Source organism: Procambarus clarkii, chromosome 35 (assembly GCF_040958095.1).
Source record: "Procambarus clarkii isolate CNS0578487 chromosome 35, FALCON_Pclarkii_2.0, whole genome shotgun sequence".
NCBI classification, from domain to species: Eukaryota; Metazoa; Arthropoda; class Malacostraca; order Decapoda; family Cambaridae; genus Procambarus; species Procambarus clarkii.
Window position 1 is genome coordinate 3,762,588 of NC_091184.1, and position 23,720 is coordinate 3,786,307.

General features: G+C 43.9%; 1 protein-coding gene across 1 annotated transcript in view; it reads right to left on the reverse strand.

The window, feature by feature from the left end:
• Positions 1 to 385: 385 nt before the first annotated feature.
• The window catches only part of LOC138371307 (uncharacterized), a 38,705-nt gene continuing 15,370 nt past the window's right edge, over positions 386 to 23,720 (reverse strand). Inside the window, exon 3 of the mRNA XM_069336091.1 lies at positions 386 to 523. Coding sequence (XP_069192192.1) covers positions 386 to 523 — 138 coding nt within the window. The remainder of the gene's footprint in view (positions 524 to 23,720) is intronic.

The window sequence follows — 23,720 nt, forward strand, 5'->3', positions numbered from 1 at the left end:
GCCTGTCAGTAAGGTAAGATTGAAGGTATTGCAGGAAGTGACCTCTGTCTCCATAATGATGTAATTTAAGAAGAAGGTTTTGGTGGTTGACAGTGTCAAAAGCCTTATGCAGGTCCACAAACAACCCAACAGGGAACTCATTTTTATCAAGAGCTGCATGTATCAAGTTTTATCAAGAGCTGCATGTATCAAGTTAAGTGCATCGTTAATACTTTTTTGGGGGGTCTGAAGCCATATTAACAAGAGCTAAGTATATTGTGTTTGGCTAGATAAGAGTAAAGCTGCTTGTAGATTAGTTTTCCAAATACTTTTGACGAGCTTGGCAGAACTGATATAGGTCTGAAGTTGTTGACATCAGTGAGATCACCACATTTATGGACTGGGGTTACTCTCGCTTTTTTAGAATATCTGGAAAAGTTTGGAGTTTAAGTGACTTGTAGAGCAATGCAATGGCATGGGCTAAAGATCTGGATTTTTTTTTGTAGATTAGAGTTGGTATCTCAGCAAGGGCACTAGATTTGGTCTTAAGGGAAATGATTATGTCAGTAACATCAGTGGAATTAGCGGGCGTTAGGTACAGAGACTGTGGGTAGTTATCTGTAAGATAGTCCTGAACATCAGTACTGAAAGATGGAATATCATTTGCAAGGTTGACCCAATGGAAGAGAAGAATCTCTTGAATTCAATAGCAGTATCAGTGGCTGAAAGCAGACCATCGTTATTGGACAGGATTATTGGTACAGTGTTCTGTATACTGTACAGGGTGCTGTATACTGTACGGGGTGCTGTATAGTGTACAGGGCTCTGTATACTGTACACTGTTCTGTATACTGTACGAGGTTCTGTATACTGTACACTGTTCTGTATACTCTACGCTGTTCTGTATAATGTACACTGTTCTGTATACTGTATGGGGTTCTGTATATTGTATGCTGTTCTGTATACTGTACGGGGTTCTGTATACTGTACACTGTTCTGTATACTGTACGGGGTTCTGTATACTGTATGCTCTCCTGTATACTGTTCTGTATACTGTACACTGTTCTGTATACTGTACACTGTTCTGTATACTGTACACTGTTCTGTATAATGTACACTGTTGTGTATACTGTACATTGTTCTGTATTCTTTACAGGGTTCTGTATACTATATGGGGTTCAGTATACTGTATGGTGTTCTGTATACTGTACGCAGTTCTGTATACTGTATAGGGTTTCTGTATGCTGTACACTGTTCTGTATACTGTACACTGTTCTGTATACTGTATGCTGTCCTGTATACTGTACGCTGTTCTGTATACTGTACACTGTTCTGTATACTGTACACTGTTCTGTATACTGTACACTGCTCTGTATACTTACACTGTTCTGTATACTGTACACTGTTCTGTATACTGTATGCTGTTCTGTATACTGTACACTGTTCTGTATACTGTACACTGTTCTGTATACTGTACGCTGTTATGTATACTTACACTGTTCTGTATACTGTACACTGTTCTGTATACTATACACTGTTCTGTATACTTACACTGTTCTGTATACTGTACACTGTTCTGTATACTGTACGCTGTTATGTATACTTACACTGTTCTGTATACTGTACACTGTTCTGTGTACTGTACGCTGTTCTGTATACTGTACACTGTTCTGTATAATTTACACTGCTCTGTATACTGTACGCTGTTCCGTATACTGTTCGGGGTTCTGTATACTGTATGCTGTTCTGTATACTGTACGCTGTTCCGTATACTGTTCGGGGTTCTGTATACTGTATGCTGTTCTGTATACTGTACGGGGTTCTGTATACTGTATGCTGTTCTGTATACTGTACGGGGTTCTGTATACTGTACGCTGTTCTGTATACTGTGGCTTGCTGTGTTCGTCCTGGGGCCCTCAACCGTTCCTGGTATGGGAGCCACCATGCCCCGTCTGGCTTGCTGTGTTAGTCCTGGGGCCCTCAACCGTTCCTGGTATGGGAGCCACCATGCCCCGTCTGGCTTGCTGTGTTAGTCCTGGGGCCCTCAACCGTTCCTGGTATGGGAGCCACCATGCCCCGTCTGGCTTGCTGTGTTAGTCCTGGGGCCCTCAACCGTTCCTGGTATGGGAGCCACCATGCCCCGTCTGGCTTGCTGTGTTAGTCCTGGGGCCCTCAACCGTTCCTGGTATGGGAGCCACCATGCCCCGTCTGGCTTGCTGTGTTAGTCCTGGGGCCCTCAACCGTTCCTGGTATGGGAGCCACCATGCCCCGTCTGGCTTGCTGTGTTAGTCCTGGGGCCCTCAACCGTTCCTGGTATGGGAGCCACCATGCCCCGTCTGGCTTGCTGTGTTAGTCCTGGGGCCCTCAACCGTTCCTGGTATGGGAGCCACCATGCCACGTCTGGCTTGCTGTGTTAGTCCTGGGGCCCTCAACCGTTCCTGGTATGGGAGCCACCATGCCCCGTCTGGCTTGCTGTGTTAGTCCTGGGGCCCTCAACCGTTCCTGGTATGGGAGCCGCCATGCCCCGTCCGGCTTGCTGTGTTAGTCCTGGGGCCCTCAACCGTTCCTGGTATGGGAGCCGCCATGCCCCGTCTGGCTTGCTGTGTTAGTCCTGGGGCCCTCAACCGTTCCTGGTATGGGAGCCACCATGCCCCGTCTGGCTTGCTGTGTTAGTCCTGGGGCCCTCAACCGTTCCTGGTATGGGAGCCACCATGCCACGTCTGGCTTGCTGTGTTAGTCCTGGGGCCCTCAACCGTTCCTGGTATGAGAGCCGCCATGCCCCGTCTGGCTTGCTGTGTTAGTCCTGGGGCCCTCAACCGTTCCTGGTATGGGAGCCACCATGCCCCGTCTGGCTTGTTGTGTTAGTCCTGGGGCCCTCAACCGTTCCTGGTATGGGAGCCACCATGCCCCGTCTGGCTTGCTGTGTTAGTCCTGGGGCCCTCAACCGTTCCTGGTATGGGAGCCACCATGCCACGTCTGGCTTGCTGTGTTAGTCCTGGGGCCCTCAACCGTTCCTGGTATGAGAGCCGCCATGCCCTGTCTGGCTTGCTGTGTTAGTCCTGGGGCCCTCAACCGTTCCTGGTATGGGAGCCACCATGCCACGTCTGGCTTGCTGTGTTAGTCCTGGGGCCCTCAACCGTTCCTGGTATGAGAGCCGCCATGCCCCGTCTGGCTTGCTGTGTTAGTCCTGGGGCCCTCAACCGTTCCTGGTATGGGAGCCGCCATGCCCCGTCTGGCTTGCTGTGTTAGTCCTGGGGCCCTCAACCGTTCCTGGTATGGGAGCCACCATGCCCCGTCTGGCTTGCTGTGTTAGTCCTGGGGCCCTCAACCGTTCCTGGTATGGGAGCCGCCATGCCCCGTCTGGCTTGCTGTGTTAGTCCTGGGGCCCTCAACCGTTCCTGGTATGGGAGCCACCATGCCCCGTCTGGCTTGCTGTGTTAGTCCTGGGGCCCTCAACCGTTCCTGGTATGGGAGCCACCATGCCCCGTCTGGCTTGCTGTGTTAGTCCTGGGGCCCTCAACCGTTCCTGGTATGGGAGCCACCATGCCCCGTCTGGCTTGCTGTGTTAGTCCTGGGGCCCTCAACCGTTCCTGGTATGGGAGCCACCATGCCCCGTCTGGCTTGCTGTGTTAGTCCTGGGGCCCTCAACCGTTCCTGGTATGGGAGCTGCCATGCCCCGTCTGGCTTGCTGTGTTAGTCCTGGGGCCCTCAACCGTTCCTGGTATGGGAGCCACCATGCCCCGTCTGGCTTGCTGTGTTAGTCCTGGGGCCCTCAACCGTTCCTGGTATGGGAGCCGCGATGCCACGTCTGGCTTGCTGTGTTAGTCCTGGGGCCCTCAACCGTTCCTGGTATGGGAGCCACCATGCCCCGTCTGGCTTGCTGTGTTAGTCCTGGGGCCCTCAACCGTTCCTGGTATGGGAGCCGCGATGCCACGTCTGGCTTGCTGTGTTAGTCCTGGGGCCCTCAACCGTTCCTGGTATGGGAGCCACCATGCCCCGTCTGGCTTGCTGTGTTAGTCCTGGGGCCCTCAACCGTTCCTGGTATGGGAGCCACCATGCCCCGTCTGGCTTGCTGTGTTAGTCCTGGGGCCCTCAGCCGTTCCTGGTATGGGAGCCACCATGCCCCGTCTGGCTTGCTGTGTTAGTCCTGGGGCCCTCAACCGTTCCTGGTATGGGAGCCACCATGCCCCGTCTGGCTTGCTGTGTTAGTCCTGGGGCCCTCAACCGTTCCTGGTATGGGAGCCACCATGCCACGTCTGGCTTGCTGTGTTAGTCCTGGGGCCCTCAACCGTTCCTGGTATGGGAGCCAATATAGTTCTCAGATGCTTTTTGTCGCTCTGTGTTGTACTTTCTCCACAGCAGATATGTTCTGAAGCTGAGGCCTCTATGCTTGATACAGCAGTCCAAATGTGGCCGCACCAGAGATGTTTACTTTATTTTCCTTGAAAATAAAGTTGACTTTCTTATTAGAGTTCCCAATTGGTGTGCATCTTTCAATGACTGGTCACCGTGCATGCAGTCCCCGTGGCGCAGTGGTGAAACACTAGTCCCCGCACTTCGCGAATAATTTAGTCTGGGTTCGTATCCTGGCCGGGGAGGATTGACTAGGTTCTAATCCTTAACTGTACGCCTCTCTTCACCCAGCAGTGAAACGATCTGGCTGGTCGTATTTGGGTTTTTTAATTAAGATTAATATTAATCTTAGTTAATTATCTTGAATTATCTTTATTCTAACTGTATTAGAATAAAGGACCTGCCCGAAACGCTATGCGTGCTATTGGCTTTATAAGAATGTAAAAACTGGTGGACCATCCAAGTAGTAGGCGTCCATCTGTCTCAGGAGACTATGGAGTTGCGTTCTGGTTGTCGGTCTGGAGTGGCCTCTCCAGGGCGCAAAGCCAGGGTAGGTTGATACGGGGGGAGAAGCTGTCACCCATGCAGCAGGTCCCCCACTCCACAGCACCGAACGTCTCAATTGGAAAGGCAAACGCCACTAAGACAGGTTCCAGCGCCGTCGCAGGAACTGTCAGAACGAGGTTGAAGGCAACAAGGAACTGCTCCAGGGGGCTCCAGCTCCGGAGTTAACCTCGAAGTTGGTACAAGAAGGCACAGGGACTCCAACCCCAGAGTCTTTTTTGTTGTTGTTACTCTTTTTTGTGGGGGGAAAGGAGGAAAATTAGGGAAGAAAGAAAAGGAGGAAACTTAGGAAAAATGGGGGAGCCATTGACAAGCTGCCGGCTTCCCGTCTCCGTCGTGACCACTAGACACAAGGTTACTTAGGCATTAGGACACTATAGGAATTATCATCATCAGGAAAATATCATCAAAGCAAATGGGGGACCGTCGACAAGCCGCCGGCCTCCTGTCCTCATCGAGGCCACTATTAGTAGCTCTCAAACTCAGATAATTATTACACTTCGATATCTAAGTATTTCCGCCTTATTACAAATTTGTTTAGTACTTTCCTCGAGCCTCCGTGGCACAATTGGTTAGCGCGTTCGGCTGTTAACCGAAAGGTTGGTGGTTCGAGCCCACCCGGGGGCGATTATTTAGACCAACTCTAGGGGTTGACCTCAGACAAGACCGACATAACACACTTGACAGCGATGTCACACTTGGCCCCGTGATCCAGCCCGTCCTTCTCAAGTCTCCCAACGTCAACAAACTCTCGCGCGTAAGTGACCTTATCCTAACACAACAGAGAACGGCACAGTATGTCAACGTCGCGACCCATCCTCCTGTTTACACAGTAGTTGTTGTATATGCTCCATAGTACAAACGTTGACGTACTAAGTCATTACATAATAGAACTTACTGATCACTTTATAGTCTGAATTCTTAATTATAGTCTTAATTATAGACTCTTTATAGTCGGAAGTGAAGTATATAGCACTCATCACTTTATAGTCTGAAAAAATAAAGCTAAAAAAACATATATATTCCTAGGTCTAGCATAGCAGACATATGTACGATATTAGGCCTTAAATAGCGTGTATTAGGCCTAGGAAGGTTCAGTTAGTTAAGGTTGTCTTTGCAACAATAAGAGGATGGGCTGCAGTTTCATGAGCCGCTACCATTTTCTAGTACGACAAATTTTGGTCTCGGGAAGAGTATTCGTCAAAAGGCGCCGTTCTATTAGGAGGACGGGTTGAACATCTACATGCCGAGTTTTGGCGGCATAACACAACAATTTAGAAAATAATATATAATTATAAACTGCCTCCCAGTCCTTCGGAGCTCATCAACTGTTTAATATGTGTAAAGTCGCCAAAGATTGAGATAACATGTTCGTAAGTACTTGCGTAACTGACTGATGAATCTCGGTCCAGACACAAAATATAATTCTTATGCTTGGAATGTTTACATGCAAGAAGAGTTGCTATAGACCTCAACAAACACGACAGATCAGCCTCCAGGGCTGAGTGGATCCCATACTTATCCTGTAGACCCCATGTATACCTATCCTGTGAGCGTTAGTGCCTCCAATACATGTCCTGTTCATGAGTGGTAGTGAACCCATACCCATCGTGTGCAGCAGTGATCACATACTCATGCTATGATGTATGTCATACGCAGCTGGCTGTGCTATGATGTATGTCATACGCAGCTAGCTGCGCACAGTTACCATGATGTATGCATCCCATGCGCAAGATGACGCATGGGATGTCTCCTTGGCGTCGTGGTAAGACGCTCGCCTGGCGTTCCGCGAGCGCTTTGTCCTGAGTTTGTATCCTGGCCGGGGAGGATTTACTGGGCGCAAATCCTTAACTGTAGCCTCTGTTTAATTCAACAGTAAAATGGGTACTTGGTTGTAAAAACAATTCTTCGCGGAGTCGTATTCCAGGGAACATAGGATTGAGGACTTACCCGAAACGCTACGCGTACAAGAATATACAGGCTGTACAAGAATGTAAGAACTCTTGAATATATAAATAAATAAAATAAAAATAAACTCCGTACATACTGGAGCGTTACTGCGCAGAAACACTGGTACTTTTATTTATGAAGAAAATATTACCAATTATAATTTTATAAAAGACGTATAAAATGTATCATCCAATTAATATGAGCAGCAGAGTGGCGCAGTGGAAGCGTGCTGGGCCCATAACCCAGAGGTCCGTAGATCGAAACTACGCTCTGCTACGAAATTGTTTTAATGTATTAATAATGTTTTTTTTTTCATTACAAATGTAAGTACATAGCAGTACGTCCGCCCGGCCCGAGGCCAGGCTTGACTTGTGAGAGTTTGGTCCACTAGGCTGTTGCTTGGAGTGGCCTGCAGGCCCACATACCCACCACAGCCCGGTTGGTCCGGCACTCCTTGGAGGAATAAATCTAGTTTCCTCATGAAAATGTCCACGGTTGTTCCGGCAATATTTCTTATGCTTGCTGGGAGGATGTTGAACAACCGCGGACCTCTGATGTTTATACAGTGTTCCCTGATTGTGCCTATGGCACCTCTGCTCTTCACTGGTTCTATTCTACATTTTCTTCCATATCGTTCACTCCAGTACGTTGTTATTTTACTGTGTAGATTTGGTACTTGGCTCTCCAGTATCTTCCAGGTGTATATTATTTGATATCTCTCTCGTCTTCTTTCTAGTGAGTACATTTGGAGGGGTTTGAGACGATCCCAATAATTTAGGTGCTTTATTGCGTCTATGCGTGCCGTATATGTTCTCTGTATTCCCTCAATTTCAGCAATCTCTCCTGCTCTGAAGGGGGAAGTGAGTACTGAGCAGTACTCAAGACGGGACAACACAAGTGACTTGAAGAGTACAACCATTGTGATGGGATCCCTGGATTTGAAAGTTCTCGTAATCCATCCAATCATTTTTCTGGCTGTCGGAATATTTGCTTGGTTATGCTCCTTAAACGTTAGGTCGTCAGACATTATTATTCCCAAATCCTTTACATGCTGTTTTCCTACTATGGGTACATTTGATTGTGTTTTGTACTCTGTATTATGTTTAAGGTCCTCATTTTTACCGTACCTGAGTACCTGGAATTTATCACTGTTAAACATCATGTTATTTTCTGATGCCCAGTCGAAAACTTTATTAATATCAGCTTGAAGTTTTTCAATGTCTTCAGCCGAGGTAATTTTCATACTGATTTTTGTGTCATCTGCAAAGGACGATACGAAGCTGTGACTTGTATTTTTGTCTATATCTGATATGAGAATAAGGAAAAGCAGCGGTGCAAGAACTGTACCATGAGGTACAGAGCTTTTAACTGCACTTGGACTAGATTTTATATGGTTGACCGTTACTCGCTGAGTCTGTTTGACAGAAAACTGAGTATCCAGCGTCCTACTTTACAGGTTATTCCCATTGACTTCATTTTGTGTGCTATCACGCCATGGTCACATTTATCGAAAGCCTTTGCGAAGTCCGTGTATATCACATCAGCATTCTGTTTTTCTTCTAATGCCTCAGTGACTTTGTCGTAGTGCTCAAGTAGCTGTACGATCTTCCCGCTCGAAATCCATGTTGGCCTGGGTTGTGAAGGTCATTGGTCTCCATGAAATTGGTGACCTGACTCCTAATCACTCTCTCAAATACTTTTATGATGTGCGATGTTAGTGCAACTGGTCTATAATTCTTTGCCAATGCTTTGCTCCCTCCCTTGTGTAGAGGGGCTATGTCTGCTACTTTAAGTGCATCTGGTATCTCCCCCGTGTCCAAGCTCTTCCTCCACACTATACTGAGTGCCTGTGCTACCGGCACTTGGCATTTCTTTATAAATATTGAATTCCATGAGTCTGGACCTGGGGCCGAGTGCATGGGCATGTTTTCAATTTCTCTTTCAAAATTTAGTGCGCTCGTGTTTATATCAGTTATATTTACAGGGGTTTGAATATCCCGCATAAAGAAATTGTCTGGATCTTCCACCTTCATGTTGTTTATTGGAGTGCTAAACATGTCCTCATACTGCTTTTTTAGGATTTCACTAATTTCTTTGTCATCCTCCGTGTATGAACCTTCACTTGTACAAATAGGTCCAATACTGGCAGTGGTTTTTGCTTTTGATTTCGCATATGAGAAGAAATATTTTGGATTTTTCTTTATTTCCTGAATTGCTTTCTGTTCTAACTGCCTTTCTTCAGTTTCATATGAGTGTTTCAATTTCCGCTCGATTTCTTCAATCTCCCTATTTAAATTATTCCTTCTTTGACGGGAAATTCGTGTCTGCATAAGCAGTTCCGTTATTTTTTTTCTGTGTTTATAGTGTCGTCTGCGTTCTCTTTCTACGTTAGATCTCTTTCTGGCTTTCCTCAAAGGAACATGTTTCAGGCAGACTTGATACGCTTCTGAAGTCAGTTTTTATATTCCTTCTGTAGGACTTGTATTACTTAGAACAGTCCCCTATGGAATGTTTGTAAGTTCCCTGTTTATTATCTCCCAGGCTATCCTTTTATTATTAAAATTGAATTTACTGAATAGCCCCTCTCGCTTTATCAACGTTTTAGGTCTATTCTGAGTATTGATGGTCGCTTGCACTTCAATGAGCTTGTGATCTGAGCATGTGGTATCTGATATCGTAATGTCTCTGATAATGTCTTCATTGTTCGTAAAGACCAGATCTAGAATATTTTCATTTCTCGTTGGCTCCGATATCTGCTGATTGAGTGAAAATTTGTCACAGAATCTAAGTAGTTCTCTAATCTGTGGTTGGTTAGGTCCTGATAGATTTCCTGGTATAATATTATTGTTTGATATTTTCCACCTGAGACTAGGCAAGTTGAAGTCACCTAGGAAGATAATATCAGGTATCGGGTTCTCCAAATTATCAAGGCTATTCTCTATTTTGCTTATCTGTTCTGTGAATTCCTCAGCCGTTGCATCTGGCGGTTTGTATATTTAGAATAATCACTAAATTTATTTTCTCTATTTTTAATCCCAGTACCTCTACCACCTCATTTATAACGTTTAGAAGCACCGAGCATACAAGGTCTTCCTTAATATACAGACCCACTCCTCCATGTGACCTAATTTTCCTATCACACCTGTATAGGTTATATCCTGGAATCCAGATCTCACTGTCCAACAATTCCCCTGCATAGGTTTCTGTGAAAGCTGCAAATACTGCATTTGACTCCGTGAGGAGGCCATTTATGAACTGTACTTTGTTGTTTGTTCTTGTTTTCAGTCCTTGTATGTTGGCAAAGATGAATGAGGTTACTCTATTAGTGATAGTTTGGATGGGAGACTTTTTCGGCAAGCCCATTATGCGTGGACATAATGAGTTTGTTCTGACCAGTACTGATTGTTGTAGGGCAGTTGTCTGTCGTAGTTGTAGTTCCCTTTCGGTGGGTAATTGTATCTGTAATTCTGGAATGCAAGTGGATCTGGCATCCAGTTTCATACACTCTCCATGCTGCTCCTTTTGAATTCTCTGTCGGTCTGGTATAAAAAATTTATAGTTTCCTCCAAATTCATTATCCTGTTTGCCACTCTTTATGTAGCGTTCCGTGCCTTTCACGTGAAAGTGTGGGCAGCTGAGGTCATAGCATTTTCTGTCCTCCAGTGAGGTTTGGCACATGTCAGGATGGAAAAACCTACATATTGATCCAAATCGACACTCACCTTTCCTAAGCATATTTAAACATTTTTTGGGATGTTGGTAACTGCATTCTAATTCTTTCTTATTACCAGCATATCTATGTCTGCATATGCCCTTTGCATAAAATTTGCATAAGTCTGTCCTGAATTGCTCTATCGGGAACCGTCGTAGTGTCTGTACCTATCGAGCTGTCAGTGCTGTCTGGTACACTTTCTAGTTTACTGTCATCTACATCCTGGCCTACTGAGTCAGAGTTTACAACTTCCTGAGTTTCAGCCTCAGTTTCTTCCCTGACTATAGCCTCCGCCCCTGGTATATTAGAATTGTTGTTCCTTTCCCACTCCTGGATGGCTGGTAGGCTTCCAATGAATGATGTTTTCCGATCATGCGTCATGTTATCTAGAAGGTTTTTTAGGATATTCCAAGCTGGCAGGTCGTTTTTACACACCCAGAGCAAGTGGCCAGCTCTCAGTGCCGTAGTGTTACTCACTCCTGTACAAGCCGAATGGAATCTAGTCTTACAGATATAACATTCAATTCCCGTTACCTTCGTCTTTCAGGAGTTGTTACAGTGGCCACAAATTTGTTTATTTACTCCCATTTTGCCTTGTTTTGTTGTATATATCTATATATTTATAATATTATATGTATATTGTATATTTGTAACAATATATATGTATATATATTTATATGTTTAATATTTATAATATTATATGTATACCGTATATTTGTAATATTATGTATGTTATTTTGTTCAAACTTTATGGCAGGTACTTAGCGTAGGGTGCGAAGCTGGTCCCCGGTCGGTACAGGTGACCTCTTGTTGTCCCAGGTTGATGTCACCAGTTTCCAGTTACCCGATTTATAACCACTGATGCCGCCTCTTGCCACTATTCTATATTTCTAGTATTCTATATTTATAATATTCACTTCCAACTTATATGTTGTTGTGATACCCGTTCCACATCACTGTTCCACGAATCACCGTTCACTATTTTTTTTCCCTAATACACGCATGTACACAAAGCCTCGTTCACTGGCTCACACGTGGTCTCCCGTTTATTCTCTATTTAACACCAAGTTCTATTGTTAATGACTATTTTCAATTTTTTCCAGCGGGTCACTATGCACTTTGTTATGTCCGTAATCAGTAATCCACGGTAGTAGTCCTAAGAATCCCGGTTAATGTCACGATTTTAACGGAGCGCGCACGGTACTTCTTCCCCCTCCCTCGACCTTGTTTATAGTTTAGTTCAATTAATATGCACCCCATACCTGTCCTTTGGACGGTAGTGGAAAGAGTTACAGAGGCACATAATGGGCTCATAGGGACTGAACCCCACAATTCATTTACCTGAGCAAGTTAATCTTGCTGAGAGAGTTACAAAATTCAATGCACATCATCACATCAACAATGGGCTCGAGACCGCCAACAAGTACAGTTTCTAAATTAAGCAACTGACATGGTGAGAGCCCTACAGCGAGAAACATTTGTACGCTAACCAACTGTGTTACGGAGGCTACGCTCTCTAAAACCTTACAAATATTTCCTCCTGCTTCTTACCGCTCCTTCCCGCCATCGAAAGCCCTAAAAACACTTCCTCCTGCTTCCTCCCGCTCTCTGAAGCGCTAGTAACACTTCCTACCACTCTCTGAACCCATAAAAATACTTCCTCCTGCTCGTTCCCGATCTCTGAAACCCTATTAATATTTCCTTCTCCTACCTCCCGCTCTCTGAAGCCTTAAAAATATTCCCTCTCGCTCTCTCACGGGAGACATCTCCTGTCACGCAGGGTGCAGTCGCACCTCCACAGATCTCCAGTATCAGCTCTTGATACTGGTAATGGCTCAAAAGGGCCACCACTTACGAGCTATTCATGCCCGTGCCACCTTTTGGGTGGCTTCATCTTCATCTTAAAACATTCATAAGGGAGACATCTCCCGTCATGCAGGGTGCATTCGCACCTCCACAGATATCCAGTATCAGCTTTTGATACTGGTGATGGCTCAAAAGGGCCACTACTTACGGGCTATTCATGCTCGTGCCACCTTTTGAGTGGCTTAATCTTCATCAATCAATCGCTCTCTGAAGCCTTACAAATTATTTCTCCTGCTTCCTGCCACTCGCTCCCGCTCTCTGAAGCCCTAATAACAATTCCTTCCGCTCTCCGAATCCCTAAAAATACTTCCTCCTATTTCCTCCCGCTCTCTGAAGCCTTAAAAACACTTCCTTTTGCTTCCTGAAGCCCTAAAATCAGTTTTTCCTGCTTTTTCCCGCTCGCTCCCTTTCTCTGAACCCTTAAAAACACCTGCTCCCGCACTCTGAGACCCTAATATCACTTCCTTCTGCTTCCTTTAACAAATTAAATGTTCCAGAGATGTGTAAATATTTAATTCAAAATGATCTGCTATCCACCGCTGCCCACTGGAGGGGGGTTCTGGCGTTCCGCGAGCGCTATGTCATGGGTTCGTATCCTGGCCGGGGAGGATTTACTGGCCGCAATTCCTTAACTGTAGCCTCTGTTTAACGCAACAGTAAAATGTGTACTTGGATGAAAAAACGATTCTTCGCGGCAGGGGATCGTATTCCAGGGACCTGCCCGAAACGCTACGCGTACTAGTGACTGTACAAGAATGTAACAACTCTTGTATATATCTAAAAAAAAAAAAAAAAAAAATTGTGACACTAGCTCTCCACATGTCAGTTGCTTAATTTAGAAACCGTACTTGTGGTCAATCACGAACCCATTTATGATGTGACGACTTATACTGAATTTTGTAACTAGTTATCAAGATTTGAACTTGCTTAACTAAGTGAATTGTGGGGTTCAGTCCCTGAGCCCATTATGTGCTTCTGTAACTCCTTCTACCTCCCACAAGATGGGTATGGGGTGCATAATAAGTGAACTAAACTAAACTAAACCTCTCATGTTATCGTGACGTCATACACCCCGTACACACATAAAACAGGATTTTCTCTCTATTTTCGTTATTAAACCTTGTTTAATTTATATAATTACTCAAGCAATGTGTTTTGATCATATTATATCGCTGAAGAAAAACTATGTGCATCTTTGGTAGCAATTAACCGGATTTGGTCCATATAATAACAGGTCGCTATACTTCAGGTTTCCATAGTGTAGTGGTTATCACGTGCGCCTCACACGCGCAAGGTCCCCGGTTCGATCCCGGGCGGAAACATTTGACTTTTTAAATGTTTGTTTTCATAACCTATTGAAATAAACTCAAAGTGTCCGACCACTTGGGTCGGACGGTAGAGCGACGGTCTCGCTTCTTGCAGGTCGGCGTTCAATCCCCGACCGAGCAAGTGGTTGGGTACCATTCCTTTCCTCCGTCCCATCCCAAATCCTTATCCTGACCCCTTCCCAGTGCTATATACTTGTAATGGCTTGGCGCTTTCCCCCCTGATAGTTCCCTTCCCTCCCCTTCAAAGAGCTAAAATTAATAACAAAGAATATTGACAATATTTATTAAATCATAAAACTTATACCAATTTGTAATTTGCTAATACTACATTATACTAATTATTAATATTGAGAGTCATATAACTATGCATTGTGGAGCAAAGTGGCGCAGTGGAAGCGTGCTGGGCCCATAATCCCACTAGAGGTCCGTAGATCGAAACTACGCTCTGCTACAGTCTAAATTTTTCCTACCATAACAAACCAAAAGAAATGTTTTTATCTTTAATGATAGCAATCCATCCTCCTGTACATTTTGTAACTATGTAGAGCATCGTACATATAAATTAAATATTGACGTAATGGACAATTACATAGTAGAATTTGGTACTATTCACCTTATAGTCGGGAAAAAATACAGCTAAAACCAAACAGATATATTCCTAGGCCTAGTATAACATATATATGTACTATATTTGGTGTCGGAAAATCCGACACCATTTAATATTTCATGCAGGCAGATAATATTGCTGCTGCGTTGTATAAACAAGTTAACCCATAGAAAATGTAACATGTAGTGGAATTACCGTCTATAGAAAACGGAATATCATTACCACATACTATTATAAATTCACCACCTATTATGGTGGGAATTATTCTTAAATACATTAGTCTTTGGACTTTACCATCATAAAAACATCTCATATAAATTAACTTAATTATCAGAATTTTAAATAGAGTAAATGTGACCCTTCTATCACTTACTGTCATCTGGACAATGTAGGCCAGTAGCGTCAGTTATGAGGGAGTGGTCAGCCATTGTTATTGTACTTAGACCAGAGGCGCACGGGAGCATTTCGGCTCCTGTTAATTTTACTTAGACGAAGTGTTATGGAAACCAAAGGTGTACCGTCATCAACACGCTGTCAACAAATACAAGTTAAGTGTTCTGCCAAAACCCATTTATCTATCATTTGTGGCCATTAATGTCATTAGATAGGGTGGGCCGGTTAGATCACGAGATCGCCTCATGCTAAAGGTAATTAAGCCAGGTCTTTATGGTTCCTTGTACAGTCTTTTCTCTGATATAGCTGTCATATATTAGGATTCTGGCTTTACAGCTAGCGCCCTTTTGACAGGTCAAGACGAGGAAGCATACTTTGTGTACCAGTTACTGGGTGATGGAAGCTACCTCAAAGAGGATAATTTGGTATCTACATCCTGGTTATACCTGGTGGACTAAGGCCTGCTGTACAATAAGATAAGGAACCTCTTCAATGTATGTAGTCTAATACTGTAGTTTGATTGGCTGCATATATATAAATTCAATATAAACCCCCCCTAATGTGTAAAGGATCGATTTGTGAGATTATTGCAGAAATACAGTCCATTTATCATCATACAAATTGCTATCGAAGTATACAAATTAATGTAAATATAAATTCTATATAAATTCATATAAATCAAATAAATATAAATCTCACAGGTCGGTTCCCACATTATTTGGTCCTTCGAAACCGAATTATTTGGACCTAAGGAACTGGATTATTTGGTCCTTTGAACCCACATTTGGTCATCTTAGTACCGGATGAACCAGTTAACCAGTGGATTCATTAAATATATTAGTGCAGTGTGATTTATACAAAGCCAGCAGTCAAAGACGGCGGCGTTGCCTTGAGCGAGTTCACGAGCCCCGCTCAGTTCAGATCAGCCTCATCAGCGGTTTCATGCACACCTACAGATTTGGTGGCGTGTTATTCTGTGAAATGACTGCGCTAATATTGAAGCCAGCCAAATTAGTGGCTGTGTCGCGAGATTGTTCACGGATTTCGTGGTGTTAAATTTCGCGAGAGATTATCCACAAATTTTGTGGACTTTATTTCGCGAGGTCACTAATAATATTTAATACTTCTAGATAATATTAGAAGTTTCATAGAGGCTAATTAAGAGGCTATTATCAATAATTGTGTATATTATTTCTCCAAAATAGAGAATTATTTAATATATATTGCACTAGTGATCACAGTATAATATTTACCAATTGCCAACCCACAACAGGGTAGGATATTACCATTGACTAGTTGAACTATTTATTGTTCATCCTAGTCCCATTATTACCATAGTCTAGTTGTACTATATTGAACAACCTAGCACCATTAATGAATGGTGCAGACCCTATTTTGGGTGTAATTTTTATCAACTCGAGTTGAGTTGTGTATATAATAATTTACTTATGATCATTACACCTTTGAGTGATTAATTAGTGTATTCCATCCTAGGGTGATATAGAAGAGCTAACCTAAAGGTACTTCCAGTGACACTGGTTTATCACTCAAATCATTAGTGTGTATGATAGTATATATATAATGTGTATTAATTTTAAGTGCTAACCTCTAGTAGAGGTAGGATTACAGCCTAGCGAGTGCAGAAATTTACCCTAGGCTACCATTAGTACTTGCTCACAATTTATGAGCCAGTGGTGCCCAATTAACAAGTCACCATGACTAAGCCACAGAAATCAAAGTGTGCTTTAGTAGCAAGCAAACGTCAACTGACAAGAGATCTCGACCAATATGAACAGTTGTTATATGAGCCTGTAATTAATTATCGTCGGTTGAAAATACCACTATTACATATTCAAACCCAATTGCATATATTGAAAGCAAATAGGAAATCTTACCAAAATCAAGTCCACGACGACGTAGTAGTTGAAGATGTGGAACAATTCCTGTCTGACCTAGCACAATATGAAGAAGAAACTCAAGGCAGGTTGGAACATTTACACAGGATAATTGAATCAGAACAATTAGTCAGTACATCAAATAAAGTAGATAATGTTATGGATGATCTGGATCTTTTTGAGAATAAATGTCAAGCCAGATTAGATCCTTTAATCAACAAGGATAAAGCTTCACCCAGTAAAGCTTCACCCACTACAGTTTCACCCAATATTATACCACCAGAAATTAAGCAGTTCTCAGACAATTTATCCACAGTCTCTGTGGATTCTGAAAACCCAATACCTGAGGCTACTAAGTTAACATGCCTCCAAGCTAGAGGTGAAGCTTAACCAGTAGTAGAAAATGTAAATGAAAATAGCGACAGCACTAATTTCCCAGTCCAGCTTCCTAGGGATAATGCTGGCAATGAGAAAACTGTCATACATCTAGTACTACAACTGCTAGATTTACCTCAACCTGATCAGACTGCTGACTAATTACAATCCTTCAGCATGGAGTTTGAGTCACTACTAAGAACATTCAGTCTTAAGGCTGATATAACTACTAGTGAATGGATGACCAAAGTAGTCCTTCAACGAAAATTGTCCAGAGATATACTAGATGAATTATATGCACATCAACATAACACCATCCTGACAGTACAGGACATCACTGAAGGTTTACATTCCATCATAAACAAACGACGAGCAAATGAGAAAGTTAAAGCCTCATGCAAGCCTTCAGAAATAGAAAATAATAGTCAATTAAAGGGTAAAACAACTACCCCAAATAAACGTCAGTCAATTACTCTAACATCAAGTTGCAGAAAATCTGACAATGCAGCAGAATCCTCCAAGCCTACTGTTACTAGTTCACCCAAACCGGTAACTTCCAAACGTGCAGTAGGCTGGGGGACATGTATGTTCTCCAAAAAGAAACATTCAACATACTGTTGTGCTAATTATCCAACCAGAGACACTCGTATTGAGCGATTCCAGGAATTAGGGAGATGTTCAAGGTGTCTCAAGTCACACAACATAGACTATTGTGATACCCAATTCAACACCTGTAACAGGTGTAGAAGAGGTAGGCACCATGCAGCACTGTGCAAATATACGAAATTAACGTATTCAAGACCCAAGGTGGAAGATTGCATTTCCACCACAGTACAGTACTGCAAAGTGCAACAAACAAAGAGTGTCCAATCGGCAAAGTCTAAAGGTAATACGACTTTGCCTACTGCCCAAATTACCATCCTGAATAACAGGGCCAAGGTCCATACCCGTGGGTTGTTTGACCAAGGATCCCAGAGAACATTTGTCACTAAAAGGCTGGCAGATGAACTACAATTAAGGCCTGTAGCCCAGATGTCATTCAATATCTCAGGGTTTGTAACAGATGCAGGACCTCAAGTCTACCAGGTGGTACAACCATCAGTACGTATAGGCAGGTACGTCTGTAGAGTACAAGCCATTGTGGTGGACAAAATACCAGTAGACCTACAAGTTCAAGGTCTGAGAGCAACAGCCAAATTCCTGAGAAATAGAGGAATAAAATTGGCAGATAATATTAAGTCTGATCACCTCACCGACTTCGGTCTCCTTGTAGGGACAGACCATTGCCATCGATTCATCGGTAGCCCTACTAAATATCAGGGCATAACCATGTTAAAATCTGCAGGAGGTAAATTACTCTCAGGCCCAGTATCAAGCCTGAGGAGACCTATGGCTGCAGATAAACAATACCAGTAGAAATCTAAATTTGTCAGCTGATTATATTTCTCCAGTAGCATTATACTAAGGAGATTACAGCTGACTATACCAACAGAGGTTGATGTTAGTATCATCATTTAAAGCTGAAGATGAGTTCATGAGGCCTCAGTGGCAAATCAGTGAACAGTAGCCTAAAACAGCTACAAGCCACTGCGACCAGTGTCACTGAACCCACAGCAGTCTCAGAACCATATTTTACTTTAATGATGAGCTATTCAATCCTCTGAATCAATTAACTGAATTAAACCCCAATAAATCTGATGACTGATTTGATACATTTATTATTTAATCAATATGTATTCCATGGGCCTCAGTGTTTATATATCAGTGACCAGTTACCTGAACAAACTTCAAGTTATATCTAATGTCACTGATCTCACTGCAGTCCCTGAATCATACTTGACTGTAGTACTTGATCACATTCAGTCTTCTGGGTTAAATAATATGTAATTAGGCTTGAACATTAGCCTTTCAAGAGTTAACAGGGAAATGAAATAGCATTAGACATCTAACCCCTGCAACTCTAGTACGGGACATCCGTCCTGTACGAACAGACGCACAAATGTGTGATTACTAACTACTAACATCAAATTAATCTAATAATTCGAAGGAGGAGTATCGGTGTTCGTCTGTTCTAAATAGGACTTCTACCCGGGAGCAGCCCCCTGGGGAATTATGTCGGAAAATCCGACATCATTTAATATTACATGCAGGCAGATAATATTGCTGCTGCGTTGTATAAACAAGTTAACCCATAGAAAATGTAACATGTAGTGGGATTACCGTCTATAGAAAACGGAATATCATTACCACATACTATTATAAATTCACCACCTATTATGGTGGGAATTATTCTTAAATACATTAGTCTTTGGACTTTACCATCATAAAAACATCTCATATAAATTAACTTAATTATCAGAATTAAAATAGAGTAAATGTGACCCTTCTATCACTTACTGTCATCTGGACAATGTAGGCCAGTAGCGTCAGTTGTGAGGGAGTGGTCAGCCATTGTTATTGTACTTAGACCAGAGGCGCTGGGAGCATTTCGGCTCCTGTTAATTTTACTTGGACGAAGTGTTATGGAAACCAAAGGTGTACCATCATCAACACGCTGTCAACAAATACAAGTTAAGTGTTCTGTCGAAACCCATTTATCTATCATTTGTGGCCATTAATGTCATTAGATAGGGTGAGCCAGTTAGATCACGAGATCGCCTCCTACTAAAGGTAATTAAGCCAGGTCTTTATGATTCCTTGTACAGTGTTTTCTCTGATATAGCTGTCATATATTAGGATTCTGGCTTTACAGCTAGCGCCCTTTTGACAGGTCAAGACAAGGAAGCATGCTTTGTGTACCAGTTACTGGGTGATGGAAGCTACCTCAAAGAGGATAATTTGGTGTCTACATCCTGGTTATACCTGGTGGACTAAGGCCGGCTGTACAATAAGATAAGGAACCTCTTCAATGTATGTAGTCTAATACTGTAGTTTGATTGGCTGCATATATATAAATTCAATATAAACCCCCCTAATGTGTAGAGGATCGATTTGTGAGATTATTGCAGAAATACAGTCCACTTATCATCATACAAATTGCTATCGAAGTATACAAATTAACGTAAATATAAATTCTATATAAATTCATATAAATCAAATAAATATATATCTCACAGGTCGGTTCCCACATTTGGCCTCAGTTAGCATGTATTAGAATTAGACCTTGGATGGTAAGTTACGTTAGGATTTATGAGAAACAAATACAAAGGTTCGGGCCAACCTTGCCCGAAACGCTTGGCGTAATAGCGGCTTTAGACATTGTATGTACAAGCTCTATCTATAAATCCCACAACATATTTGTGTCTCACCTTGTATGTATGTACTTTACCTGAATAAACATTTGATTTGATTTGACAAAACCTTTGCCGGTTTATCCAAATTCAATAATACCAAATTCTGCTATCCAATTGTTCATTACATCAATATATGTACGATGGAGGATGGATGTGTTGCTTATAAGCACTGCTATTAATATATCATAAGCTCCTACATAGATTACAGACAGAAATCACAATAGCGTGATGCATCATATGAACAAATCTACAAGGGCCGTGACGAGGGTTCAAACCTACGTCCGAGAGGATCCCAGACGCTGCCTTAATCGACTGAGCTACGACATGGTAAAAGAATTGCAACCAGAAGTTCTACTGACCTTACTTGGATCCTGCAGCCTCTCCGAGACACAAACCAGGATTTTACACAAATCCCCCCATGCACCCGAGCTCTGTCAATAAGCCGTTCTACCTCTTCGCTCTTACTTCATTTTGTAAAGAGGTAGAACGGCTTATTGACAGAGCTCGGGTGCATGGGGGGAATTGTGTAAAATCCTGGTTTTTGTCTCAGAGAGGCTGCAGGATCCATGTAAGGTCAGTAGAACTTCTGGTTGCAATTCTTTTACCATGTCGTAGCTCAGTCGACTAAGGCAGCGTCTGGGATGCTCTCGGATGTAGCTTCGAACTCTCGTCACGGCCCTTGTGGATTTCTCCTACATAGATGTTATTACTGCACGGTTGTCTTAGGTTTGCTATTAATATAATTGCCGATATTTCTTAAAGTATTACAATTCGGCGGACACCGACTACGCTATGACGCTCCCCTACCCAACATGACTCATCTTGGAAAGCTGGGCGAGGCAAGTCCCACCAAGTGTCTGGTCACCATCCTCGGATAAACATTCTATTTTATAGATATAGGTTATATAAATATATAGGGGTTACCATCTTTGGTTGCGTTTGTAGGGACCCTCGACCTCGAAGAAGACGACATGCAGCATCCGGGGAAGCCTTGTGGGGCACCCGCATAAACTTACATATTGTCTTTTCACCCCTATATTTTTTTTATTTTGCCATTTTATTTTATTTAAAATTTCATTACACAAAAAGAGTTACAACATTGGTTACATTCAAAGTACAAGACTTCTTATTACAGGTTGTAGAGTTCCTCCAATATATAGTTTTGTGTTAACTAATACTATTACATATATATTATTACCTATATCTTCTAGTCGTAGTAGTAGCAGACATTCATCAGTCTCAGGAGACTATGGAGTTGCGCTCTGGTTGTCGGTCTGAAGTGGCCTCTCCAGGGCACAAAGCCAGGGTAGGTTGATACGGGGGAGAAGCTGTCAACCATGCAGCAGGTCCCCCTCTCCACGGCGCCGAAAGTCTCCAATGGAAAGGCAAACGCCAATATGATTGGTTCCAGCGCCGTCGCAGGAACTGTGAGCTCCGGAGTTGACCTGGAAGCTGGTGAAGGGACTCATAACCCGGAGACCGCCGTGGTCGGGGCCGGAGAAGAAGCACCCCAGCAAGTGCAAGAACGACCCCAGCCTCCTGAAGCAGAGCCTGGGGCTGCTAGAGCCCAAGGAGGAGGACTTCAGAGTCCCGCACCTACGGGTTCCAGGCGTAGTTCAATAACTAACTGATAAACATAACTTTAATACTGATTAATTAATTAAGTTCAGTAACTAACTGATAAACCTTAAAGAACTGGTGAGAACAACTGTGTACACTTCAGTTTGCTGACATTTATTAGATCTGTGCTGCTTATAAAATACGTTTGTGTTCGATCCCCGATGCTCCCAGTGCTTCATGGGCACCGTTACTCCACTCCGTCCTCTCGCTTCTTGCCGGGTCCGCGTTCGATCCCTGATGACCCAAGTGGTAGCTTTCCATTCCTTCACTTCGTCCTTATATATCCCAGATGATCTTAATATCCCTTCCAAGTGCTGTATAATCATACTGGCCTAGTACTTTCACCTCATAATTACCTTACCTTACCTCGCTTCCTCAGAGACTTTTCCTTCCCGACTTTCTCCTTCTCACGCCTCAATTGTCAGTTGATGATGTATGATGAAGTGGATGAATGTATGACTGTTGAGTTCTTCATTAAGCAGGAAGAGTCGTGGCCAGACTGGGAGGTCGGACCCGGTGTTCACGCGGTCACCAGTGGGACCCGGTGTTCACGCTGTCACCAGTTGGACCCGGTGTTCACGCGGTCACCAGTTGGACCCGGTGTTGACGCGGTCACCAGTTGGACCCGGTGTTGACGCGGTCACCAGTTGGACCCGGTGTTGACGCGGTCACCAGTTGGACCCGGTGTTGACGCGGTCACCAGTTGGACCCGGTGTTGACGCGGTCACCAGTTGGACCCGGTGTTGACGCGGTCACCAGTTGGACCCGGTGTTGACGCGGTCACCAGTTGGACCCGGTTTCACGCGGTCACCAGTTGGACCCGGTGTTGACGCGGTCACCAGTTGGACCCGGTGTTCACGCGGTCACCAGTTGGACCCGGTGTTCACGCGGTCACCAGTTGGACCCGGTGTTCACGCGGTCACCAGTTGGACCCGGTGTTCACGCGGTCACCAGTTGGACCCGGTGTTGACGCTGTCACCAGTTGGACCCGGTGTTGACGCTGTCACCAGTTGGACCCGGTGTTCACGCGGTCACCAGTTGGACCCGGTGTTCACGATGTCACCAGTTGGACCCGGTGTTCACGCGGTCACCAGTTGGACCCGGTGTTCACGTGGTCACCAGTTGGACCCGGTGTTCACGATGTCACCAGTTGGACCCGGTGTTCCCGCGGTCACCAGTTGGACCCGGTGTTGACGCGGTCACCAGTTGGACCCGGTGTTCACGCGGTCACCAGTTGGACCCGGTGTTCACGCGGTCACCAGTGGGACCCGGTGTTCACGCGGTCACCAGTTGGACCCGGTGTTGACGCGGTCACCAGTTGGACCCGGTTTCACGCGGTCACCAGTTGGACCCGGTGTTGACGCGGTCACCAGTTGGACCCGGTGTTCACGCGGTCACCAGTTGGACCCGGTGTTCACGCGGTCACCAGTTGGACCCGGTGTTCACGCGGTCACCAGTTGGACCCGGTGTTCACGCGGTCACCAGTTGGACCCGGTGTTCACGCGGTCACCAGTTGGACCCGGTGTTCACGCGGTCACCAGTTGGACCCGGTGTTCACGCGGTCACCAGTTCCAACTCTCAGTGGCTGACATTTCCTTTTTTCATTTAGTTACATAATGATTCAGTTTTAATTATTTATTCGCAATTTTCATTTATATAATCACATTTTAAATGTTCAATCTCGTTATGTTTGTCAATTACAGCAACTTTATTATATATATTAAATAACATTTTATTGAATCTAACAAAGTTTGTTCATTCAGTCACATTTTATTTATTCATTTA